This window comes from Lytechinus pictus, chromosome 10 (genome assembly GCF_037042905.1).
Source record: "Lytechinus pictus isolate F3 Inbred chromosome 10, Lp3.0, whole genome shotgun sequence".
NCBI classification, from domain to species: domain Eukaryota; kingdom Metazoa; phylum Echinodermata; class Echinoidea; order Temnopleuroida; family Toxopneustidae; genus Lytechinus; species Lytechinus pictus.
In genome coordinates, this window is record NC_087254.1 from 17986392 (window position 1) to 18004784 (window position 18393).

At 36.3% G+C, this 18393-nt stretch overlaps 1 protein-coding gene across 1 annotated transcript; it reads left to right on the top strand.

The window, feature by feature from the left end:
• Positions 1–1699: 1699 nt before the first annotated feature.
• LOC129270278 (cytochrome P450 1A1-like) lies at positions 1700–8984 on the top strand. Its single transcript, XM_064105471.1, has one exon. The coding sequence runs from the start codon at positions 4242–4244 to the stop codon at positions 5790–5792; it is 1551 nt and encodes a 516-aa protein (XP_063961541.1). The 5' UTR covers positions 1700–4241; the 3' UTR covers positions 5793–8984.
• The last annotated feature ends 9409 nt before the right edge of the window (positions 8985–18393 follow it).

Below are 18393 nucleotides of genomic sequence, written 5' to 3' on the forward strand. Positions count from 1 at the left end.
CACTAAATCAAGGATATTATTTAAAACAGGACGAGTAATCTCCCTTACTACTTGAAACAACGAATTATTAAGTAGAATATCCAAGAGCTTCTGGTGGCTGGTAGTACTGGCGGGATTTGTAGTCATCATGGTTGTCCCAGCTGATGTCAGGATGATTGAAGTCCCCGCCGAGTATGATGTTAGGGTGAGTGCGTCTGTGCCTTGCCATGATTTTGCTCAATGAATGATGCAAGCCATCAAGGCCATGCTGCCTGTTGTTCGGATGTCAGTATAGAAGCTGCCAATGTAGAGTGGTTTGGCATTAGCAAGTTGAACATTACACCATTGAATCTCACAATCAGAGTCAAATTCAGGACATTCAGTGACAGTTAGTGTATCGATGACAGCTATAAATACCCCACCTCCATGAATATTTCTGTCCTTACTATAAATAGAATAATTACTCGGAAATATTGAGTAAGAAGATATATTGCTATCTAGTTTTGATTCACACCTAACGATGAAGTCTGGAGTGTGATCTGCAATAATAGAGTGGAAGTGAGATTGTTTGGCACTACTCTTGAGACCATTACAGATGACAACCATTACCTTGAACATCTTTTCACGATTTCTGGTTGGCGGTTGAAATTGTGGTTGGCAACTACCCACAAGACTTGAAGTAGGAGTAGATGTCAAAGGAATTGAAGGAGGAAGAGTTTTGTCATCATTACCGGAGTCATGCTGTAAGAGTGAGAACCGATTCGACTGTGAGAGCTAGGTTGAGCTCATGCAGAGAATTGCTGGATCCAATATTGGTTGAGGAGCACTTAAAACATACCCAGTCAAAACTCCTTGACTTGTTTGTCAGAACATCATAAGAATCTGGCGAGATGCCCACATACGAAATGTGACACCAGTAGTCGCAATGATCACACAAAAGGGCTGGGTCGTATATCTCGCACTTCTTCATCACAGATTGCACACGGAAAAGTCTTGGCTGTATCACTGGATGGTCCAGGATTGGTTTCAACCTTTCCGCTAGTAGTGTCTTGGGCAGTGGCGTACCGTGGATCATGGGGGGGGGGGGGGTGCACGAGCAAAATTTTTTGGAATTCGGACCTGAAGAGGGGCATTCTCAGGCTTGTTTGTAGAAATTCACTAAGACCATATGTATTTCACTAACTAAATGATGCGAGCGCGAAGCGCGAGCTGAGAATTTTTGTTGGAGTATTCAGACCAGTAAAGGTAAAATTTTAAGGAATGTTTTCAGGAATTCATGAAGAGCAGACATATCTCACCAAATCCACTAATGCAAATGTAAGCACTACCTGGGAATATTTTATATTCAGACTTTAGAAGAGGGCAATTTTTTAAGTAGTCATGAAAGAGAAGCATTCACTACATAAAACAATAACTAGAAGTGCGAGGAAATACGTGTTTATTGACTTGAAAACGGGATGTTTTAGTACAACAGGATTATATATTTCATTAAACAGAAATTGCGAGCACCAGGAATGATAAACACAATGGCATAGGCCCTCGGCATATTATGTTTCATAGAAGTTATGAAAAAAGATATATGATATTATAATATAATATAATATAATATAATACACATAACTTAATATAATAGAATATACACTAGTTTCTTCTTCCTCTAATAATACGCCTCTCCTTTTCTCCTTTTCCCCCGTTTTTTTTGTTTTTTTTTGGGGGGGGGGGCAGCCGATTGGGGGGGGCACGTGCCCCCCATGCCCCCCCCTCGTAGTTACGCCACTGGTCTTGGGATTATCTAAATGAATGTTATGACAAGTTCGTGTTGCTCAAGCAATGGAAGTTGTTATTATAATATATGAAAAGAAATCGGTAAACACGGGGGAAACAGTTTGTAATGTTTTTAAACGATAAAAAGAGGATCAGTGTGTGACAGATGTGCTCATTTTTTACAGATCCTAACGGCTTTCTTTTGAAATAAAAATGAATGGTCGAGTTTGGTTTTACCACAGTTTCCCCAGATCAGGTTGCAATAATTGATGTATGGTAGAACCAACGCATTGTAGGCAGTAGCGTACCTAGGAATTTCCACAGGGGGGGGGGGGGGGCAAAACCGTCCGCCAAAAAATTGACAAGGAAAAAAAAAGGTCTTCAACCACAAAATACAGGATTTCGTACCAGAAAAAAATTGACAAGCAAAAAAAAAAGAAAAAAAAAGGTCCTTCAAAGGAGGGGGCCACTGGCTCGTCAGGGATCAGATGTGACTTCTCGTCAGGGGGGCAGGGATACGTCCCTTGCATGGGTTGTGACCCCCCTGCCCCCCATAGGTACGCTAGTTATTGTAGGCCTATATCATAAAAAGGCAATGCTCTGGCAAATATTTTAGTTTGTATAATATTCCAATTCCTTTAGCTATTGATGATGATATATTCATGATATTGGTTACATGCTGGTTCCATGATAAATGTTTGTCTATTGTAATTTCAAGGAATTTTACATATTCTTTTATATCTATATGTATTTTATCAATTGAAATCTTTTGTGGACAATTTTTATTCCTATAAAGTAGTTTGAAAATTAATACAATAAGTTTTGTTTGTGTTTAGAGATAACTTGTTACATTTAACATGTTTAAACCACGAGGATTTTTTTTTTATTCTAAATTCATTATATTGATTAATTCATCTATATTTCTGTGATATAACAAAATATTCGTATCATCAGCATATAGTTTAGAATGAATGAAATAATCGAGGAAGAAATTACTATGTCGTTCATGTAGGCCAATTGAGGCCAATATAAAAAAAACCCAGTAAAGGTCCTAAAATGAAACCTAGTGGCACTCCGCAGTTAATAAAAGACAAAGGAGATTTAACATCATTAATAGAAAAGAACTGTCGTCGATTTGATAGATAGCTTTAATCCAAGACCAAGCAACCCCCGTATTCCGTAATTATATAATTTATGAAGTAAAATGTTCAATGGTGTCGAAGGCCTTACTTAGGTCCATAAATAAAGCGATTGTATGATTTCTTTTGGAAAGAGAGTTTACAACATTATCAAGAAGTTTACTTATTGCATAATCAGAAGAGATATTTTTCTAAAGCTAAATTGGGCTGGCGTACGAATTTCATGTAATGATAAAAAAAAATCCAATCGTTTATACACAATTTTCCCCAATATTTTGGATATACATGGTAAACATGGTAAAAGTGATATGGGACGATAATTAGTAACTTTAGTCGGGTCTTCTTATTTGTAAACTGGGACAACTTTTGTTATTTTTAATAAATCAGGACAACACCTTTCTCTAATGGAGAGACAATGGTATATATTACATACTCTAAAAGCGTTATGCTTATTATCCTTTTGATTTTTTTTTAATGTTAAAACTTCGACTTTCTTAAGTATTTCATGTAGATCTTTTCGAATAAAACGCATTGTATTTGGGTTGGGATCGTAGAGATAGTCCGCAAAATCCTTATTATCACGATGTTCGTGAAAAAATTATTAAACGCTTGAGCAATTTCAAATGGGTCAGTAAATACTTCATTTTGAATTTCAAGTTTTTCAACATATTATGTGATTAACTTTTGTTTATCAATATTATAACATTCCACGTTGCATTCAAATTCCCTTTTGCATTTTCCATCTCTTTATAGAATAAAATATTTTTTTCGAAGTTCGAATTTCTCCGGGCGGTTCAGTGTATTGCGATATACTTCTTATCCCTATAAAAATTATGATCAGATCGATTAGAAACGTGTGATCTATAAAGTTTATTCCGTTTGAATATAAGATCCCTCGATTAAACCATGGATTTCTGATATCATTATTGCTCGCTCACTCGAAACGTTTTAGAAATTTCCCCCAAACGATATCGTTGGCCCCCTCAAAATCTGTGGCTCATTGCGCTATTGGCCTTTTCACATTTGAATTGCGTTTTACAATGAAAGTTCTTTCATGTGAATACATGTATTTTGTTTGAATGATCAAAGTCAAATGACGCCTTGAACTTTTTATTCATTATATTTTCTCTTTATAGCAACTGCATTGTGAGAAGCCATGAACGAAATCGGTATTCTTTTGTTGGGGAAAAAATAGCTTAAACCACACAACGAGGGTTGAAATTATCACATATTAATATCACACAAGTTTGTGTGGTATTATAAAGTATTTGGCTGTGAGTGTATGCTGTGGAGTATACAGTGCGATATCAGTTCTTTCTAGGTGTGTCTAAGGCAAAGGAGAGAACGAAGGTTTGCATCATGACTGAGTTCCTGAATTTAACATCGATCACTGCTTATGCAGTGGTTATCACCGCAGTGATTGCTATCTTAAACATGGTAAGAAATGCCATGAACAAGAGAGAGGAAAATGATGCGATTGCTGAAAGTGGAGGGCGAAGTCTTCCAGGACCATGGGGTCTTCCCATTATTGGTAACATGCTGTCTGTAGACACAAAAAACCTTCACCTATCTATGATCAAGCTCGCTAAGGACTATGGAAACGTGTACAAGCTTCAGCTAGGTAGCCGCCCAGTCCTTGTCTTAAATGGACTTGAAGCAATCAAACATGCATTGATTGAGCAACCAGTCGTCTTTGCAGGTCGACCTGATATGTTTACCTTCAATCTCATGAACAGTATGAGTATCTATGGCCCAGCTCTTGCCTTCAAAACACATAGCGAGCAATTGAAGCTACATCGAAGTATTGCCGAGGAGACTTTCCGGCATTTCTCTGAAGGTGGTCGAGCACAGTTCTTTGAGGATCTGATGAAAGGAGAAGCAGAAGAACTTGTAGGAAACCTGAAGGCTTCCCGGACCGAAGGAATACCCGCTATTCAACGTCTACTTCGTTTGTCTGTGACCAATCTCAGCCTTTGGTATTTATTCAGTAAACGTAGTTCCTATGATGACAAGACCCTCACAGATATTATCTCTTTGACATCTGATTCCGAAAAGCCTTCTGGAAGTGGGAGCGCCTTGGACTTCTTTCCTTGGCTAAGATATATAACTACAAAATCTGTGACCCCATTGAAGAACTTTCGGAAGAAGTTTGGAGAAATCCTAGTTGGAATCATTGAAGAACATGATTCTCTGTATGAGTCTGGATCTGAACGAGATATCATGGGCCATCTAATTACCACAGGGCGCAACAGTGAGGACGAACTTCAAAGGTTAGGGTTGAACGGAAAGGCACTTTACCAAAGCGCCTTTGACTTTTTCCCAGCTGGTACCGAGACCATCTTGGCTACTTTAGAATGGATGATGGTTTACATGGTCACCCATCCTGAAGTGCAGTCTGATGTCCAACTCGAGATCGATAATATCATAGGTCGTGATCGTTTGCCTTCATGGAGTGACCGTGAAAAGCTTCCGTTGACTCAGTCATGCCTTCTTGAAATACAGCGTCACGCAACAGCAGTTCCCTTTGCTGTACCTCACAGTACAACCAGAGATACAGTACTTGATGGATACTACATTCCTAAAGACATGTTAGTCTTTGTTAGTATCTACTCAGCTCATTTTGATCCTGGTGTCTGGGACAAACCCGAAGAATTCAATCCCCGTCGTTTTCTAACACTAGACGGAAAACTTGACGAGGAAAAGACCAAGCTTGCTATTCCATTCAGTCTTGGAGTGAGACGGTGTGTGGGATCAGGTCTGGCTCGGATCAAGCTTTTCACCTACTTCACCACATTCCTGCATCAGCTTAACTTCAGATGTCCAGATGGTGAGAAAGGAAGTATTGAGCCTGGCAGCCTTGGATTCCCAATACGCCCCAAGGTTTTCAACGTGCAGATCGATCCAAGATAAGCGCCCTCTATCGTCATACTGGAAAATCAAATGATTTAGTCTTTGAAAAGTGAATTGGTGTTTGATTACACAAAAAAGTTTGTCAAATTGTCGTATTATGAAGAACATGAATTATTATATATTTTCAATGTAGCCTTAATTTTAAATATGTTTGTCAAAAACGAATAGTTTAAATAATTTACAATATGTAGGCCCAGGAATCTTGGCAGGAACAAATTAATAACTTCCCTAAGTAAGAAACACTTTGGTTACTGTGCACCCTGAACTAACACAAACACAGAACAAGAAAAAAGGAAAACAAATCATACGTTAAAAAAAAATCACTTTAAAGAAATTTATTGAAACACTGTTTGAAACTACTTTTATACTTACTCTTTACCTGTATCTTTAAAAGTTTTCCATCCGAAAAGAAATTGTTTAATTATCCATAATTTTTTTAAAGATGTTTTATTGTTTTTATCTAAATTTTAATTCATAATGGTTAAATGTACGGTATGTAACGAGGCATTGATCTGCATATATCATCTTCTACCCAGGTGAATAAATGGTAAGGAAATTATTATTGGTAGCTCTAGTCAGGAAAACAATCGAATCTTAGAAGCACCAGGGTGGCGTTTCATGAATTCTATTGTCAGTGATTTTCAATGACAACATTGCTCTCAGCTAATCAGATTCAAGGATTCACAGTAGCAACAACAGTCGCTTAAATCATTGACAAAATATTTCATGAAACATTCCCAAGTGAGTATACCATCAGCGTGCTATATTAGAACCAACTTCTCTTATTTTCACTGTAATTTCTGTAAATAATTATGATGATTATAAACTTTTTCATTTCTAAAAGTACTTCGGGGTCCTATATCAGATCTGAATTCTTGAAAGCATCAACATAGTTCGTTCCAATTATGTACTGTATTCATTGATAACGGACAATTGAAAACAGTCATGTTTAATAGGTCCCCTGGTTCAAATCAATAGTAGTAATATTTTGAACAATGATGATATTCATAAGGATATTGATAACGATAATAATGTATTCGTCAATTGCTTTATGACCAAGAAAATTTGAGGTGGTATGACATATGACTGGCGTTTGTGGAGAAATTTCGTGAGCAAAAATGTTTGTCTTAGTAACTTGATCATTTGATCACGCATATGATTTTTACGTAATTAATTTACAAGTTTAAAAAATGAGATTGTTTCATTTCTTTCTGTGATATGTGAGTTTATACTTTGGGATTTTCCGTATGTTATACAGTGCGTCCCAGAAAAAACGAAACCGAGATTTATCGATGATCTATCATAACTTAATCACAAACACAATAGACAAATGACCTATCATTGTAAAGCTTAGAATCTCCTCTTTCATCTGATATTACTTAGATTATTTCCCATTCACGCATGAGTGAGCAAAAACAATTTGAAGAGGGGATACCAAAAAGTCATTTGGCGGGCTGTATCTAGGTTTCAAAAAGAAAACCACATTTTCAAAGAGTTCAATATCTGCTCTTTAATTTGATACCTCAATTACAGAAAATGGTCAAGAAATATCAAAGTTCTGGTTATTTGAAATAAGGCTTGAATTTCAAGACATTTTACAGGCTAGCGTTCAAACTCACTCGACACTCCTTTTGTTGACGATCAGCCATGCATTAATAAGTCTTTTGTTAACCATGCGATAACTTCTGTGGGAAACCGGTGAAAACAAGTTTATTTAATGAAATTATGGAAATACAAGCATTGTTTCGAGGGAACATAACTTTTTAACTTCTTGACCATTTTTTGTGATTAAGGTATCAAATAAAAGAGCAGATATTGAACTTTTTAGGCATGTGATTTTCTTTTTGAAATTCAGATACCCCCCGCCAAATGAGTTTTTGGTATCCTTTCTTCAAATTGTTTTTGCTCACTCATGCGTGAATGAGGAATAATCTAAGTAATATCAGATGAAAGTGGAGAGTCTAAGCTTTACATTGGTAGGTCATTTGTCTATTGTATTTGTGATTAAGTTATGATAAATCATCGTTTAATCTCTGTTTCGTTTTTTTCTGGGACGCACTGTACATGGTTGAACAGTAATAATGGTGTGTATATTTCACAATGTTCAAAGTTTTACGTTATCTTATGTATATTGTGGTGTTGGGGATTTTATTAAGACAAAATAAAGTACCATTATCATGCACCATAGAATTATTTTATCTAACTTTTGGAGCCTCGCTATAATTATATCATTGATGTTTGAAGGTTTTCATGATGGTATGAATATCGCAGAAATTGATTCTGCGATATTGATGACAGACTATTGTAAACAATCATTTAATAGGTCCCCAGGTTCAAAGCAATAGTAGTAATATTTTGAACAATGATGATATTCATAAGGATATTGATAACGATAATAATGTATTCGTCAATTGCTTAATGGCCAATAAAAATTGAGGCGGTATGACACGGCATGACTGGCGTTTGTGGGGGAAATTTCATGAGCGAAAATGTTTGTCTCAGTAACTTGATCACACAAATGATTTTTACGTAATTAATTTGAAAGTTAAAAAAATGAGATTGTTTCATTTCTTTTTGTGATATGTGAGTTTATACTTTGGGATTTTCCGTATGTTATACATGGTTGAACAGTAATAATGGTGTGTATATTTCACAATGTTCAAAGTTTTACGTTATCTTATGTATTTTGTGGTGTTGGGGATTTTATTAAGACAAAATAAAGTACTATTATCATGCACCATAAAATTTATCTAACTTTTGGAGCCTCGTTATAATTATATCATTGATGTTTGAAGGTTTTCATGGTGGTATGGATATCGCGGAAATTGTTTACGGTACACCATTACCCCTAAGAGGATGGGGGCCATGATCCCCCCACGCTTCGCGCGATATTTCCGAAACGCAAAAAGATAGCGCCGCAAAATTTTAAGACTTTTTTCTTTATAGTCTCGCACAACTTTTAAAACCAAATTCTTGACATACGGGTATAGCATCGCGACCCCACGTGAATATTTACGAGACAATGTCATGCCGAAAATGGCTCATTTTTATACTTTGTGTACAAAGTCTATGGGAGATGAAATTCATAACATGGTGATTATTTTTCGTTCTAATTGGTCTGTTTATTTAATTTACGGTATAATTTAGTTGTTAAATGGTATGTAATAATTTACATTGAATAAAACAATGAAAAACAAAGAAATGCATAAGAAATTCCAAAAACAAAGAAATACATAAAGAAAAATTGGCTTTCGCAATTTTTCTCTGTGTAAATCATTTTATACTGGCTTGTAGAACGTGCGTGCCAAATTTTGGTGCGATCGCGTGAACTGCGGACGAGATCAGAAGGGGGGCCATGATGCCCCCCCCCCCCCATTTCCTCAATACTTCTCAAATAGCCCAATCCTTTTAGGGTTAAGTCCTGGAAGGACTGAGATAAACGTGGATAGAGATAAAAGTGAAATGGAAAGGCGAAAAAGTGGAGGTTAGAAAGGTTACAAAATTCTTTTCGGAATGAGAGTAGCCATTGAAATGGATGTAAACCAGAATGAGTGGAAAGCTTGAGTAGAAAGCAGGGTGAGAGTCTTCAATACTTGACGTTTCTGTTGCCTGTCCGTCTTTATGAGAAAAAAAACCCCAAAACTGTATTTAAAAAATACCCGTAAATGTAAAAATTTCACCCACAAAATGTAGAATCGTACTTTACCCTCAAATGTAACAGTTTCTAATCGTGATTAGTGTTTTACATAATGTGGGTATTTTGCCGGTAAAGTGTTTTCACATTAGGGGATTTTTTTTTATTGGTGGGCGCCTTTTTTTGGTCTTTTCTACTTTTACATTTATTGGTGTAACGCCCCCCCCCCCCATAAAAAAAATGGTTGAAAACTACAAACATTAGATGGCGCTGTTAACCAACGGAATTGACAATAAGAACTTTCGTCTTCTCCCTGTGATCTTCTGTGCGCGACAATTTTATTTTGCTTTCAAACAAAATCATTTTGAAAGAAAAGTGATTAGATAGGTAGTAACTTATCTCATTAAAGTTATTTTTTCAACCTATTATTATATGCGTATATCATTTATAGGAATCGTTCAGAATCAATGTAAAATAAAGAAGAAATCAAAAACTTTTTTTTTTTAATTTAATTTATTTAGGCCTATTCACCACTCGTGGAATGGAGCACCCTACCTACAATATTATGACTTCTGTTTCATTAATAATATATGTTTAATTTTAAATAAACGATGATCCTTTATTTTCAGAAAACTATTATGGTTCCCATAATTATGTAATGTGCGAAATGTCTCGAGCTCTACATTTGTAAACTTCCCATTGCCATTTTCGAGGAAGCATATCTTCCTCATTTTTTTGTAAATTTAATATCATTTTCTCTCTAGAAATGTCCGTATGATTTTACTTTGACAAAGAACCATTACCTTTTTAATAAGTTTACCGCGTAAATAAATGTTCTTTTAATTCAGGATACCTTGTTTATTGAAGTTGGGTCACGTCTCTTGCCTGAACTGTGTGATAAGCTCTTCTCATCAGCGTTTTTTCCAAATCTGTTTCCAAATATTTTGTTTGTTGCTTTAGTTAGTCAGACCTCTTTTTATTTTCACCTTTGCCCTTATTCTTCATATATAAATATATTTTAGACGACATTATAGTTTTGTGCATCATCCTTTTTGTAATAAATGCTGGTAATGTCATAAATGTCGAGAAGTCATAAGAGTACCTGACAGTATTTCCACAGAACTCTCTCAAGGCAAAGACATTGCTTCAGATAAAGAAATAAAAGATCGATACAATTGGAAAGGAAAATAACCGGACCCCCCCAAAAAAAAGAGAGAAAAAGAATACAGAAGGAGAGCAATTCAGACATAACATGAACACCGTAAACAAGTTTCCTTTATTCGCGTCCCTTTTCTGTTTTTTTTGTCTGTTGTCTTTTTTCCGCATCATTTTTCTTCTGCATTGAATATTCAACGCAAACATTGACAGTTTTCAAATGCTAATTGTTTGGTTATTCAATAGTTTGCACGCGATGCTGTGGCCCTTATAACTCAGTCACACTACGGCATATGCAAAGTAAAGATCGGTATTGTAACAACATGAACTCGGTTGTCGATAGTCCTTTTCTATTGAACTCTATACAATGGTGTGACAGTTCTATTTTATTGACGCCTGCCTTTCGACAAAGTGAACAATGCGGAAAAGTAGATAGTATTAATAAGAATCCTTCTCACGCAATGCAATTGACCCTGTGATGGCTGTAGTATGAACTGGATTCCCGTGGATGAGGCTATATAAATAGGTGGCCGCACCAGTTGAAGGAGGGGGACGGGGGGGGGGGGATAACGGGTGCAGACTGCCACCGTAAGGAGCAAAATTATGATGATAATCGCATTTTAGGAAAAGGGAATGGAGTGGGTCGAGAGATAGAGAGAGAGAGTTCCACCCCAACTATAGGTTGATTCGAATAGAAAGAGAAAAATCAAACATTGACAATTTCATCAAAATCAGATGTAAAGTAATAAAATTATGATATTTTAAGGTTTTGCTTAATTTCACAAAAGAGTTATTATGCACATCCTGGTTGGTATGCAAATAAGGGGACCAATGACGCCACCCACTCACTATTTCATTTGTATTTCATCATACGAAACAGGCGATATTTTATCATGTGAACAAAGTTTTATTCCTCCCTAAATTACAATTGTAATTTTGTGGTTTAGTCAAATTGGTCCATATTGATCTGTAAAAATAGAAATATTGTATAATTTAAACAATAAAAAACATAGTAAATAGTGAGTGAGGGACATCATTGACTCTCTCATTTGAATATCAATGTGTACCGTTGTGCATAGATCCGATTTTGATGAAATTTTCAGCGTTATGGTTTTTTTTTCTCTCTTTTGATTAAAATCGACAGTTTTCTTGTGTTCCATAATGGAATCAAATACAAAACATGCAACTCATTTGACAAGCCCCCCCCCCCCCAAAAAAAAAGACTCAGGAGTCAAAATAAATGATGGTTATTTCGTGAATTTATCATTTTATGGGATGCGTCTATGCGTAATTGGTCTATTTCCTAATGCACAATTATTGTATTCAATATGCTGCACCCATTTCAAAAGTTACAGGAAGTGACCAAACATCTACACCCCCTTGATCTGCGCCTGTGTAATAAGAGTAGATTGGCAACCAAAATAGGGCAGAGCTCAGAAAAATCGAGAAATTAAACAAAATAAAAACAGTGTTACATCGACGTGGACACACAGGTTACAAGACAAGAAAGTATAGGCACTGTAGAAGAGACTCGCCAAATGATTGTGAAAATATGAAATAAATCGAAAATAATGTTGATAAAAATACAGTGATGATGATATTGAAAATGCATATGTTGAGAAGACAAGACGGAAAGGAATCTTATAACGATGTACTGATGTAATCCAGCCTAAAAATCTTGATTAGGATAAAAAATTGAGAAATCTACTTCATCGTGATTTCGTCGTTTAGGGGAGTTAAATCAAGTAACATTGGTGAGAAAGAAGCGGAACACAAAATGTGACATTTCAAAGGGAAATGCTTTATCTAAAGATTTATCGGAAAATGATATTTGATTGAATATGCCTGTGTATATTAAACAAATATATCAGGCTTTCAGAAAGTATAGTGGAATTGTTTTCCGAGGTTGGTCTGGCAATTACTATTTTTCCGGAGGGGCGAAGCCCCGAGGGAAATATAGTAGTTTTACCAGTCCAACCGAGGATTGATAATTCCCACTATGCTTTCGAATGCAATGCCCGATATATTTTTTTAATATCCTACTTTTAATAATTTATAACCAAAATCGATGCGCTGAGCTTGCAAAGTCCGGTTACTTGCGTTGAATTACCTACTTTTCTCCGAGCCACCGCGCTCAGCGGAACGCAGATTAGTGCCTGCGCCGACACATCGCGGGACTTGGCCAGGAGAGAGAGCTCGCTGGCCGGTGCGCCCGAGAGTTTAGCCAAATATCCAGTTCTCTGAAATAATGACGTCAGAATATTGGTAGCGAAAAATATATCGAGGTCTGACGTTACGCAACATCATAATTATAGTTGAAATATATTCGGTCACATGATGCTATTTGAACCAATCACTATACAGGATTCAATCTATGTAGGATATAATGAATAATTTACTTAGATGATTTTGACCGATAAATTACGACTTTATGTCAAAGAGATCATGTCTTAAAACACAATTCAGAGTATATGGCTCGTGATGATTTGAAAAGAAGACTGAACAACCTTGAGCTTCAAATGTCGCGTTCAAAGAGCTTCAATCACACACAAAATACATTATGGGATTGCGCCATCTATTGATTGGTAAAAATTATGAGTCTTTGATCTTGCAAAATCCATGTTTTAAGTTTTGAACTATATAAAAAAAAAGAAAAAAAAAGAAACTGACTCGAGCAACTCATCAGCGTGGCGTTGAATGTCATTTTACCAAAGCCCACTCTCGAATGTTTTAACAGTTGTTTTACATATCCTGGCGGCTTGGTTTTGAATAGCCTTCCATCTGATATTCAGAATGCAAATTCTCTTGAAGTTTTTAAGCGGATGTATAAATGCCATTATTTCAAATCTGCAGTCGTTTAATGGCATTACATGTATTGTGCTATAATTGGCCGACCTCTTTTTATTCCCCCCCCCTCTCTCTCTCTTTCTCCTTCCTTCCTCTCTCTCTCTCGTCTTTCTTTATTTCTTTTCACTTGTTTTTCCTTCTAGGTCAGACCATTTATGAACTTTTATATTGTGAAATATTATAGTCGTTACCTCTTTTTAACAATTTTGTGCATTGGATATATTTTTTGTGTGTGTGTGGCAGGACCAAGATGTAAAACAGCCTCGGCTGATCATGTTTTATCTTCATCCTGACTAAATATGTTACAATAAAATAAAATATATAATCTTTGCACTTACAGTGGCAAGATTGCCGGTTCGAATCCCAATACATGCAATAATTTACTTAACATGAAAAAAAAAATTGACGTGAGACTTTTAACAAAATTAAAGTCCAAGTCTTCTCGCCTAATTCAAAGACACAAAAGGTTTTTCTGTGGTGAGGAAAGGTAAAAAGACCGAAAAATCGTAGGAAGAACAATTTCGCAGTACTATCGGGGGGGGGGGGGGTAAAATATGAATATGCTGTATACATCCTAATACCTTGGTTGTATTTTTTTTTTGAACGAAAATAGATAAAATCTAAAATCTAAATCTGTTGCTATCATAGTTTTGTCCCTCAATGGAAGGGGGGGGGGAGGGCAGACGACCACACCCGACACACTGGCGTAAATCTGGTCCGAGGGGGAGGTGATAGCAATATATTGACAAGAAATTTAAATTTTATGGGGACACCCTTCAAGGGCTATGTATACGTGGGTATATAGTCGTGTACATAATTTTAGTTGAAGGCCTATAACGAATTTATCGATTGCTATATTGTAATGGATTTATTGTTATATTAAGTAAAGAATTACAGTTGATATCAATATTCGAGCGAGCGAAGTGAGCGAGAAAATTTTCAGCAGTTGGAAGACAGAAGGGTATCCAAAAACCTTCTTTCAAGTGATGTGTAATTATCACATCACGGGCAATGTATACGTAGGTATATATTATGAATGTGCACACAATACTACCATCCTTCAGTTGAAGGCCCATCAAGACTTTTTCGATGGCTATAATTATTTGGAATGTAAAGTAGGCCTAATGAATTTTAATAAACTTAAAATGCAAGCGAGCGAGCAAATTTTCAATAGTTCAAAGACAAAATGATGACCAAAATCATTCAAATTTTGAAGAAAATTCATATTTGAAATATTTATTAGATTGTTATGGAATGAAAATCAAAATCGGATGTAAAATAAGAAAGTTATGACATTTTAAAGTTTCGCTTATTTTTCACAAAACAGTTAAATGCACATCTCAGGGACATGCAAATGATGTCCCTCACTATTTCTTTTGTTTTTATTGTTTGAATTGTACAATATTTATTTTTTACAGATTTGACAATAAGGGCCAACATGACTGAAACATAATTGAACAATGCTAGTTACACATGTTCAGGGAGGAATTGATTGTTGTTTTACTTGACGATGAAGAGAAAATATATTGTAAAATAAAATACAAAAGAAATAGTGAGTGGATGACATCATTTTTTCAGCTGTACAGGCGGGGAGTATATTCAATAATTTGGGAGCCCCATATATGCAAAACAATTTCGCAGTACTATCGGGGGGGGGGGGGGGCAAAATATCAATATGCTGTATACATCCGAATACCTTGATTGCATTTTTTTTGGTTGAACGGAAATAAATAAAATCTAAATCTGTTGCCATCATGCGCGGTGATTTCGTGAGAGTTTTGTCCCTCAATGATTTTGTATCCTTCATCTTTTTCATACTCACAACAGCTCACTCTCTTTGGCCTCCCTTCATTATGTGAACGCAGAAAGGATCTCATCTTGAGTTTTGGACTTGGTCTTCTCAAGTCTCACCGCCATCGAGACATGTTACCCCTCACACGTCAATCTGATCGAGACATGTTACCCCTTACACGTCAATCTGATCGAGACATGTTACCCCTCACACGTCAATCTGTTTCGCGGCACAGTTTGGCCCTGCGTAATGCGCATCTTCTGGACTTACCGCGCTGCAGAATTCAGAGATACAAGAACTCAACGATTCCTCCGCGCTGCAGAACTCAGAGATACAAGAACTCAACGATTCCTCATGTCACAGCATTATTGAATGCTGCACTGTGATATGTCGAAATTGGCTATTGCTATGTATGTGCCTCTGTATATGCCATTGAACTCCATGTCAACCCTTGTTCATGTTTGTATATAATTTGTGTGTAAAAGTATAAAATTGTTTTCTTCCCTTTACCTCCTTTTTCATAATTTACAAAAGTTTTTTCCCCCTCAGTTAACATTGAAATCAATCAACATAATACATTTCCCAATATTTTTGTGTGTTTTTATCGGTCATTCTATTTTCTCTTTATATAGCATTATCCCCTTAATGATATTTCTGTAATGTGTACAACCTCGAGTGCAATATATAATCTTACTCTTATGTTCTTATTAGATTTTGTTAATTCGTAGGTATATAATTTAATGTATTTTTCCTTGTTTCTGTTAACTTTGTATGTGTCAGTCTTCGGACTGTTTTACAATGTCTTTTCTTAATAAACCGAATTGAATTGAATTGAAATGTTGATGGACGGAATGGCATTAGACTAAATGAAAGTAAACCATGTGGTGAGTGGACGAGTTGGCAGTAGACGAATTGGCAATTTACCACTCCGACTGCATGTCTTCCTCTCAGCAGGTCACGTGAATCTCCCAGAATTTCAATGGGGACATTTAAAGCCTCTCCTCTCTCGTATTTCTGAAACATTGGAGAACATAACTGAGGAGGGAATCCCCCATCGTAGGGGGTTTCATGAGACATCTTGTCAGTGATTTTTACTGACAATCTCCATCACAGCCAATCAGATGCAAGCATTCTCGTAGCTTATAACAAATTATCAGTCAATATCACTGATTATAAACCTCTCTTTAAGAATGTCGAATAATCCGTTCCTCTGATTGGTCAAAACTGAGGTCATGTAAACGACCATGCCTTCAAAACAACAAACTAAGGTGGTAACCAAGGGCAACGGGCATAGTTAACAAGATTTCTGCCCGTTGCCCCCTGACCCGCCCCTTAACGACGGGCATAGCAAAATTTGGCTGAGATCCCCATTTGATTGCATGCAAAATGTTGCTTTCTGCGGTGATTGCGGATACCATAAATATCCGCGCGATTTGATCGAAAGTTTTAGACAATTCGCACATTTACGCGCTTATTGCGCAAGTGCGCGCAACGGATATGACATATCGATGGAACGATGCCGATCTTTGACTTTTGCTTGTTAATTCATGTTAAAATATATGGCATTTATTGAAAAGAAAGCTAACTTATTAAGGACATAACGGATGTATCAATCATCAAGTCTTGTCGCAGACCGCTCAAATTCATGCTCGCAGTCGCAAAAGGTGAGTCGGGTGAAAAGATTAAAGTTAGACGGTCACTGCACTTTCTAAGGTTAACATAACGTTACTCGTTACTTAGCCTTAGGTATGACAAACGACAACGTTATGACGGGTAGATCTAATGTTAATTGTCGTTAGTTAGCTTAGAAGTTATTAGATCTAACGTTAGATCTAACGTTAGGACGTAGGTTTAGTCGACTAGATCTAACGTTAGAGTACACATAGGGATTTATTTCTGAACGTTAGATCTAGCCTAGACCCTATTCAGAATCAGAACCTAATTAGTAATTTGGTTCCTAAAAATATCTAGATCTAGGCCTAGTGGGGCCTATCGGTATGAACTGCTCGGAACTGCTTATGATATTCGACTTTGAGACCTAACTTCAGGATCAGGGCTAAGTAAGGGCCTAGACCTAAGTCCTAACGTTAGCTTGGGGCCAGGGCCAGGGCTTTAGATCTAGACTTAGACTAGCCCCTAACGTTAGATCTAATGTTTAATAATTCGGTTCATAAAATATATATGGACTGCTTTTATATTCGAGACATGGGGTCCGTATTATCTATTTAAAAAAATCCAGCTCGTGCTTGGCACCCAAATCCTGTTAATGGAAATTGACAAATAGTCGTTGCAATTTCCGCTTTCTAGCTAGGTATATTTTTGGTATACGTATCGTATTCGTTATCGCAAAAAGTTCGTTTCCAGGTCTGTATATCCAATTAGATTTCATCATGCATGTGCTTCGCGCTTACATTAAAGTGTTTAGTGAGATGTGTATCATACAACAAGTGTGTTTGAAACTACCATTTCAATACTATTTGTTTTGCAGGAGTTTATGCATTTATTGTAAAGTCAAAATAAATTAACAATACACAATCATAATGGTAGTATGACAATAATGTACACTGCAATGTGACAAATTTATAACAGAATTAGAGCAATAACCACATTTAGACATAAATACAATATGGAAGCATAGGATAAAGTAATGACAAAACTACAGCGGCAAACTATATAAGCAAAGTAAATGCTTGAGTAATTATAGCAGCCAAAAGGTAAATATATGGAAACCACTCATATTGCTCGGGTCTGAAAGAAAAAAAATCTGACGTCACACATCATGGGTGACGGGAAAAGAGTAGAAGTGAATATATGAAGTGTTTGTGTGTGTGTGTGTGTGTGTGTATGTGAGGGTGTGTGCAAGTATATAGGTACAAGTGCTGGTGAGATATATGAATACCTTGATAAAAGGTCTTTTTTTTAATGAAGCTTTGAAAGAAAAGATAGATGCATTGAGTTTAATATGATTGGGCAAATACAAATACATATGTTTTTAAAAATTGATGTTTAAAAAAACGCTTAAAAAAATTTTCAGCTTCCGCTCGAATAATTTTTTTAATAGATATTTTTTTTCTATTCACGGCGGCTGCAAAATATGCTTAAAATGTCCCATGTTTGGGTCAGCAGTAGAATTTAACAGTGTTCATGAATTTCTGCAAAATAGTCTTTAAATA